Below are 10000 nucleotides of genomic sequence, written 5' to 3'. Positions count from 1 at the left end.
TCAAATCTCACTTTACGAACATATTTTTTTTTATAAATCGTTTACAGCAGATGAAAGAGGAAATTCTATTGTACATTTCAAGATCAAGTAATGATTTTTATAATAAAGGGTAAAGATACATAGCTTTGAATATAGAAATTGATCATTTTTTGTGTATTGGAATATGGGCTTAAGTACACTCAACAATAAATTTTCCATTTTTCGACCTATTTTGACTAATGATGCATGAATTCGGACCGCCTTGACGAGCCGAGAAAAATGAAGGGTAGTACGATGAAATCTGAGCATTCTGTGAAACGTTATAAGTGTTTGAAAATTTGATCCTTGAGGTATCCTTAAGCGCGCCTCTCCACTAGAAAATACTGAAATGAAGTGCATCTAACGGGTGATTCTCATAGAACATAATCTCATGAGCTTATGTTATTGTGCGAAATATCAATGTGAGGACAATGTAGTTGGTGATAATGGTTGAAGCTGAAAATTATGTGTTTTTCACAATACAAGGAGCATTGTTGTCGAGTACACCTGGGAAATCTATATGAGATAGAGCGCTCTACCTGATCTCAGATTGTAGAGCACAAAAATACGCCCAGAGTGATTTTTAATTTTACATCTGAATGGTAACAATCGGAAGATATTGTTGATCAAAAACTAAAATTCATCGAAATAGATTTTTCTTTAAATTTTACACATATCTGAAAAATCATAACTCAGTGCTCATTAGAGGTAGAGAGTTCCGAATGATTTCATTTTATTCAGAATTTTATTCAGAAAAAAGAGCGAGAGCAAACTTCTCTTTCCGATTACGAGATTTGGCAGAAATAGCTGAAAACTGGAAAATGAGCCGAAAACACGAGGTTTGTGGGCCACTATGTATATAGCATAAGGAAATTTTGCATGAAAAAATTGGTTCTGGACTTCTCTTATGTACTCAAATAATATATTAAAAAATCAGAACTACAATATGAATTGCATGTACCAATGTATTTAGTGACTGGCCTAAAACAGTTGTGCCTTGAAAATAGAAAAATGGTAGTAGTCTATGGAATTTAATAACTATTAAGCATCTTCATCCTATAATATTAAGCGAACACTTTCTGTTTATTTCTTTATACATCTGTACAATGTAGGTTTATGATATAAAAATTCGATTGCACTAGGTCTCATCCCTGGGATAACTCGCTGAAGGATATTAAAAGGATAATTTTATCCTTAGAAAAACCGCTAAAAATTTTGTCATCTGTGGGTGAGCGATTGCGTGTGTGGGAGTGAGTCAAAATTATGCCTCAGCTGTTGAACTATTGCATTCAATCAGCTGTTCTCACGACAAATATTATCCGGCAAAAAATTAATCAACATGATCGTGAATGTTGGGCTACATGTTTACTTCAAAAGTCCAAAATAGTAACAAGATGATGTTAGTGTAGAATAGTACATAGAATATCAACAAATATTGTAGCAAACATAGTATATCATTCTAAAAAAATACTATAAATATGTTATAATTTCCTTTTTCGATATACATTTTTATGTTTTCGTACTCCAAAGCGATGCTCCATCCCTTGATATTAATATTGAGCGAGCAATTTCTGTTTATATGTATGTATATCACCGGATCTCGAAAACGGCTCTAACGATTCTCACAAAATTTGAAATAATGTAGGTTTATGATATAAAGATTCGATTGCACTAGGTCTCATCCCTGGAATTACTCGCTGAAGGACATTAAAAGAATAATTCATCCTTGGAAAAACAGCTGAAAATTTCGTCGTCTGTCTATAATGGAAGTGAGTGAGCGAGTGCGTGTGCGGGAGTGATACAAAATATTCTGCCTCAGCTGTTGAACTATTGCATTCAATCCACCGATCTCGCTAGAAGTATTATCCAGAACATTAAGTACAAATATATTATAATTTCCTCTCCCGTTATAATAATGTTCTATGCTTTTGTACTCCAGAGCGAAGCTCGGTCACTCAATATTAAGAATAAATGAAGAATATGAATGAATTTATAATACCTTGCTATTGGGAATTGCTGACAGTAAGCGGCTGCAGGAGGCATTTGGTAGTAGGCAGCAAAGGGCAGGCTCCCGGCGGCAGCTTGTAGGATGCTGGCAGCGAGAGCTGGGTCGGTGTAGACAGCATAGGGCCACGCCATTGCCATCCTCTGTCTTTTGTCTTTCATGCGCCGATTTTGGAACCAAACCTGTACAAAAACATTGTGATCTCTGATAATCATCCGTCCCAGTACCATGCACAAACGTAGAGCTAATGTGGGCATCATCCTCAGCAAAAGGAAAAAAAGGAAAATGCAATTCAGCGTTAGCGGGTTCGCTACTCAACACAGACTGACAGCAATGATAAATGAACATGGAAGTGAAGTGAAGAGGAAAAAATCACTCTCAATCCAAGCATGATTATTGAATAAGAGCGTTCTCACTCTTACTCTTACTAGCGAGTTCTTACTCTTACTCTTACTAGCGAGTTCTTACTCTTACTCTTACTAGCGAGTTCTTACTCTTACTCTTACTAGCGAGTTCTTACTCTTACTCTTACCAGCGAGTTCTTACTCTTACTCTTACTAGCAAGTTCTCACTCTTACTCTTACTAGCGAGTTCTTACTCTTACTCTTACTAGCGAGTTCTCACTCTTACTCTTACCAGCGAGTTCTCACTCTTACTCTTACTAGCAAGTTCTTACTCTTACTAGCAACTTCTTCCTCTTACTCTTACCAGCGAGTTCTTACTCTTACTCTTACTAGCGAGTTCTTACTCTTACTTTTACTAGCAAGTTCTTTATCTTACTCTCACCAGCGAGTTCTCACTCTTACTCTTACTAGAGAGTTCTTACTCTTACTCTTACTAGCGAGTTCTTACTCCTACTCTTACTAGTGAGTTCTCACTCTTACTCTTACTAGTGAGTTCCTACTCTCACTCTTACTAGCGAGTTCTTACTCTTACTCTTACTAGCGAGTTCTTACTCTTATTCTTACTAGCGAGTTCTTACTCTTACTCTTACTAGCAAGCTCTTACTCTTACTCTTACCAGCGAGTTCTTACTCTTACTCTTACTAGCGAGTTCTTACTCTCACTCTTACTAGTGAGTTCTTACTCTTGACTCGATGCCAAAGTTCTTTCATTTTGTTATTAGCTTGCTTCTAGGAAATCTCCGCCATTCACAGACGTGTAGTCTTCTTGGGGGATTCCACTTTCTATTGTTGTTACAATTGTAAGTTAAAATAGTAATGTAAATTATTATTTATTGTAACTTAATTATTGACGAATTGAGGTCTAAGATTCAAGTTGATGGGTTTTGCATTTCTCTTTATATTATTTATATTTTTGTTTGTTTTTTTTGTTTATATTTATGTCTATTTGTTTCGCATTAACAGCGGAATGCAGCAATAGAATTTTTATGAAATTTGACAGGTATGCTCCTCATGTATGCTCATGTCGATGTATACATAAAGTTTTTTTTTGAAATTTTGCATTTTAAGGATAATAGAAAAGGAAAAGGAGTCTCTTTCAAACGCCAATGTTACCGTAAGAATCAGACTTTAGAATTATTCATCATAAATTAGCTGTTGAGTGGATCATTAATTGCATGCAATGAGGCATGCAATATTGATAACTCGAAGTAGCTTATTATTATCTCAATGTAACTTAGTTGAAAGTCAGATGTCGTGTGGACTATTAATTGCAAGCAATGAGGCATGCAATATTGATAACTCGAAGTCGCTTATTATTTTTCTCCCGACTTTCCTCTGTTTTCAACTCGGTAAGCTTTTGATGATAGCATAGTTGTTTACAACAAACTAGTAGCATTGTAATGCTAATGCTAATGTAAACACCGATATCTCGCCGACAAATCAGGACAGGACATAATTCACTCTGATAGAGAGTATTAGAGAAGGCTGTGGTTTATAACTACGCAAAGTCTACTGTTCACAGAACTACTAGTATTGTAGATACTTGTAATTTCATGTGGAAATAAATTGAATTGAAAGTCATTATTCGTCTGTGTGTTTGTTTGTTTTTATGTTCTACAATAACTTTCGAACAAAAAATGATAGGCCCTCAATATAGCTATGCTATAGATAGAATCAACAATCACAAGAGGAAAAATGATTCAAAAGTCATATGGCATATTGTAAATTGATTTAAATAGAGCATCTGATAGAATTCAGCGGCATATTTGAAAAATATTATGCGAGATTTTCTCAGTCAAGGAAATAATGAATGATAATTAGTCATGAGTTGGTTATCGTGCGTCATATGGAGGCCGAAAATGATTGTTTTCCGACCAGGCCGGTACAATTTTTACGGCCCTAGGGCTGTAAAATAACCTTGAAGTCAGCTGATTCTGATTTGATGTAAACGTGTTTACAAAATAGTTTATGAAACGGAATCAGTTTATGCTTCTAGAATTGAATAAAGTATTTTGCAATAAGATACTATAATTCTATTTGGATGAATTAAATACAAATAAGATATTTTAAACTATTCAAATTCAATTTTCATAGTAAAATAGAATCCGACCTCTAACCTCATAATATTGCGTTTGCCACGAAACCTGATGGATAATTTTGGAACTACTTGGACAAATTCCTCGGTGCTGAACGTTTTTACAAATAGTTTATTATGAAACGGGATTAGTTTATGCTTCTAGAATTGAATAAAGTATTCTGCGAAAGTATAAAAAGTATAAACTCAACCTCCCACATTAAAACATAATTGAACATAATCTTTTGGGTTATTTAGACATATTGAAATCTACCCAAACCAAACCCAGCTTAAGTACTGCGATTACCACTAAACCTGGTGAATAATTTTGGAACTACTTAAAACTACTAAAAACAAACTATTTTTTTGGACATGTTATTCATTATCAAAATTTGGGAACAGAATAGTGTTGGGCCCTGCCTGTTGTTCATTCCCGATCATATTTATAATATGATTTGTAATTGTATCCACTGAAAATGGAAAAAAAATATAAAAATACTTGGACAATTTCTGATATTCAGATTACCTCAGATTTGCTAGAGCTATGACCTTTCAGTTTTGTTTTCGGAAGTACCTGATAAACAAAATTATTATCATATATATTATATTGTTTTATTTTTGGTGTGGCGAAAAATAGCGTTCGCACCAAGGGCAAAAATGTATTTCTGGCTCTCAATCTATTCTTAAAAACCGATTTCGAGCAGGAAAAATCTCATTTTCGGTCCTAGGTGCGAAATATACTATTTTATCAGTCGTAAAAAACTAATTTATTTCAAGTGAGTATAATTTTTAATTCACTTTTAATAATATAATTATTATGAAAATCACTAAAATGAAACAATACTCGATAATAATATTGATAATTTATCAATCTTAACTTTGGTGAACCATATGATTAACTAGTATTTTCAAGATTTGAATTTCCATATGTTTGGGAAGGAAATGTTTGAATTGAATTTTTGAAAATTATTTATTTATTTGAGAATAATTTATTTTAGAGTCCAACATATTAATAGATCACTGATTATTTTATTATTACAGTAATAACAATTCTTATTGTTAGTAAAAATGATCATTAAAATACAAATATTAGAGTGAATTATTAATAGCTCCTAAAGGTGCAATTACTTCAGCCGCGCTGCTAGGGTCGTCACATATAGTTCATTAATCTATTAGATTCGATCATTTATTCGATTTTCATGTAATATGAATGCTATGGCGGCAGATGAAATTTTTCTGAGGCTTCTAGGAAGAGATTCAGATTATCACTCTCGGTGATCTATAAATCACAATTATTATAATATTCAGTTTTTTCATGATTATACCCGCGAATTCATGACGAATTTCACAGTTGTATGCAGTCATATCTATCACCTTGATTTGATCAGTATGTTAAATTCGCTACGAAAATGGCTACCAGAAAACAAAAACCACAAAACTCCACCATTTCTCGCCACACTTTCGCAGAAAGCGGATACAGAAGTGAAGACTGAAGACTCGTGTATTTTAACCAACTCCAAAGTGTTTGCCCTCAACTGATTAATGCTCAGCTCAGATATACAAAACCTATCAAAATAATTATTTTTGTTTACCATAATTAATTACATTAATTTTGTTTCCAATGCTTTTTACATTACAAAAAAATAGTGAAAAATTATTACTTACAGTGATACTAGTAAGTATAAATCATTTTGAGATCATCAGTATTACAAAAATTCATGGAAGTCAGTTGCTATATTATCTATTATTGAAAGGACTGGAGTTGTTTTGTAGAAGATTCAGAACGATTTTTATCTTGGTTTGCTGTTCACCAATTTTATACCATGTTCCTCGTCCGAAGTGATAAATAGTTCTGTTGCTAAGTAGTGACGTCGCCAGGCTGATGTGATTTCTTGAATTTTTGTATATGACTTCCGTTTCTATTAACAATTACACCTTTCCCAATTGAGTTTAGATGTAGGCCATGCTGAGTATGGAATCTTCTCGCCAAATTATGCATTTCCTACAGTTCTACATTGTTCAAGTGTCTGGTCATCTATTTGCAAAAATATTTGTCTTTGCTATAATTTTATATTGTAGGCTAATAATTTTTCTAAAAGTCAATTTTCATTTAATCTCAAAGTAATCGATTAAACAATATTAGAGTATTTTTCAAATTTCAACTTTTCTTTATAACTAGGTACTACTTTCATCAGAGTAGGTGTAGGGCAATCAATTTATTTTAAATGAATTTGGATGGGCAACTCAGTTTAGTTTGAATTTTTTGCGTTGAACTATAGCTCCAGGTGGTGCTGTCATCTTCAATAAGTTTTAATATTTGTTTTTTGCATCACTTAGATGTGCATCCCAGATAGTGAATTGCAACTTAGGAGTTCATGTTAAGTTTTACAACCATTGCAGTTCATGTTCTACTTAAATCATATATTATTCTTTCATTGTCCAATCAATTGAAATCGTTCGTCGGTATTCAATTGATTATTATCGTCATTATAAGCAAAACTCATTCGTGTGTGAAAAGTTGAAATTTTTTTAATGTAAATACATTATATTATCAAAGTTCATATTGAAGTATAATAATTATCAAAGTATATATCACAACCACAGCAAAATTAAAGACATACATCGAGAATCGACTTCTACTACCTGAAGCATACTACTTAAATCTGATACGAGACTATTTATCTAGCGATTATTTTCCCAGAATATCCAGTGAATTCATAATCTGATACCACAATAACTCCTCGCTCTGGTGAATTAGTATATGGTCGATAGAAGTGGATTGATTACATGGTGTTTTCATTGTGTAAATTTTACATTGTGTAAATTTTGGTAATGACTCATGACTGTGAAAGTAAATTTATTCAATATTCAATATCGTAACCTATGCATACAGTTCGCTCCTAAAGCAATATATATCAAACAGAATTTATTTTATTTGCTGGAATCAAAATAGGAAAAGAGCTTTACAAAATAATTGAAATAAAAATAAAATAAATTATCCATCCAATTATCCAATTATAAGAATATGCTGTTGCACTAAACTAAAGCAAATATATACAAATCTAGATTGTTTATTCTATGCTTTTACCTACTACAGAGAATAAGACTGAATCAAATTCTCAAGATTGATTTCAATACAAATTTATTAATTCATTTACACAGACAAGATACAAATATACAAATAAATACACGCAAAAAGAAATATAAAAAACTGTGATTAAGAAAAAGGGGGAAGATCGAAAGGTTTTCAAACTTTAATTTTTTTCCGGAAGTGAATACCTGCAGTGCTTTCTCACAACTCCATTCCATAAGCAATAGAAGCAATATTATTGTTTGCATATAAAGAAGTGCTGAAAAAAATCATAATTATTCGAATCGACTATCAGGGAAGCTACAGCTGTGCCAACAACAATTAAATTCTTATAGTTAGAAAACATCTCTTTACAATATACATTAATATCATTGTCCGTCATTAATTCTACATTAATAAATGCATTTTGAGTCTATCAGTGAGGGTGCCGATGTTATCATTTACCGGAGCAGTAGTCGAAGAGTCAGTCTGAGTCGATATCTCTAATGAAGCATCGAGATCTTGTAATAATTTTAGATCCAACTCTAAGGACTTCTTGAGAGCAGCATTGCGTTCATTCTCCTGTTTTGAAGTATACGTTTTAGATGTATATTTTAACTCTCCAACTGTGGAAGTTTGTCACTTAGAAGTGATGACGATGACGTTTTATTCAAATGTGTGTTCCGTTGGGGCGATGTCAGTATTTTCTGCTTGCCTCGAGGGGAAAAGACGTGACAAAAGGAGGTTCCTGGCTAGGAGTCACCATGTGAAAGACACGATTTGACTCAATGTACTTCGACAAAAAAACGTGAACACTGTTCAGTGTTCAAGTTGCACGTCTCCTATCGTGTGAAAGTAGCCTTAGGCTACTTTAGTGTGACTGAAGAAGTGTGTGTGACCATTCATAAGACAATTTATACTTCTGCTTGACATTGTCTCTTATCTCAACCTTATTCAGTTCTGTTGCTTCCTCTCGTTCTTTCTCACTCAATGTCCCAAAGAATGGACATTGATATGTCCAAAGCTCCGCCAATTTATGTAGATGCATAACAATATGATTATTATCTATAGTTATTATATTACAAATTGCTTTTTCATATCATATACAGTTCAATAGTTATTTTCTTAGTCTATATTATGTAAATTCATCTATAACTTTGCTGTATTGTAAGCTATTGTATATAAGTGTATAAGCCAGTATATATTGTAATCTACATAAATAAAGTACTCAATCAATCAATCAATCAATCTTTCTATCTCTCTCTCACCCTCAACCCTCTCACTATCAGTCCTGCGCCACTCTCTCCCTCACACACACACACTCTCTCTCTTACCCGGTTGTGTGCTGATGGGAATGATACTATTTTATATCCTTCTCAGAGAATCGAAAATTCAAATGGCATGTAATCATTATTCAAACTATTAAATTTGTCATACAAGGAAATTCGTCGTTTATATAATACTGTAATTTGATGTAAATCAATGTATAAGGTACAGTTTATAGTTCACTATATTATTATATTATCGACATTCAAATTGCATTTTATATTCATTGTGATTAGTGATATTTTTCATACTTCTCTCCTTTCTTTTCCCTCAGGGTTATGTTATTATTTCATACAATGCTTCAGAGATATTATCTTCTACCTATATTGAATTTGACTTTCCCATGCCTACATTTGAAATTTTTTTGTGTCAATTATATCCATTACTATCAACTCTTGCTTGTAAAATTGTGAATTCCCCCATTCCACTAAGTAGGATTGTATAATATAATATTGATGTAGCATCATACTGGAGAATGCGAGAGGTTGAATGTGAGAGAGGGCCGGCTGTGCAAAAAAACTAAAGCAGCGATTCAATTGAATCCTCTCTTCTTCACTTTCTCACTATAGGACTATATCCCTCAGAAATGTACTCTCTTGTAAAATATACAATCCCCTACACTGAAATAATTTGACTCCTTCAAGTTATGTGCTTCCAACTTGAGCTTACCGTCAGTTGTTCTCTCAATAATATTTATTGAACGAGCGTTAGAAAGTTCTCACTTTTTACCCAAGTTCAAAGTTGTTGCCAGTCTGTGGGTTTGTTTGAATGTACTACAATAACTTTGGAAAGAGTTGATCGATCAGCTTCAAATTTTTAATACTCACTCTTCAAACCTTTCTACAGGTCAAGTTCGTTGAACAACAAAATATTTTACTCACCTTTTTCAGGAAACAAAAGTAACATGTCTGCCTTACTATTATCCTTCAATAACATACGCGTAATATTAATAATACAAATTCTGATGGCAGTTTGCTCTGACGTTTGTATTATTAATTTTACGAATTTGAATTTTGATTCTGAATCATTCACCCATATGGAGAAATCTATGAAGTTCTATGGATTCATATAGGCCTACAGCTTAATATTAATAGGAAAACAACT

At 33.0% G+C, this 10000-nt stretch overlaps 1 protein-coding gene across 1 annotated transcript in view; it reads right to left on the bottom strand.

Moving 5' to 3' along the window:
• The window catches only part of LOC111058729 (segmentation protein even-skipped), a 67276-nt gene that overhangs the window by 19354 nt on the left and 37922 nt on the right, over positions 1-10000 (bottom strand). Inside the window, exon 3 of the mRNA XM_039441339.1 lies at positions 2018-2205. Within this exon, the coding sequence (XP_039297273.1) occupies positions 2018-2205 (188 nt within the window). The remainder of the gene's footprint in view (positions 1-2017; positions 2206-10000) is intronic.

The sequence above is a fragment of the Nilaparvata lugens genome, chromosome X (assembly GCF_014356525.2).
Source record: "Nilaparvata lugens isolate BPH chromosome X, ASM1435652v1, whole genome shotgun sequence".
NCBI lineage: Eukaryota > Metazoa > Arthropoda > Insecta > Hemiptera > Delphacidae > Nilaparvata > Nilaparvata lugens.
Note: the sequence above shows the minus strand (reverse complement) of the source record. Positions and strands in the feature narration are given on the sequence as shown.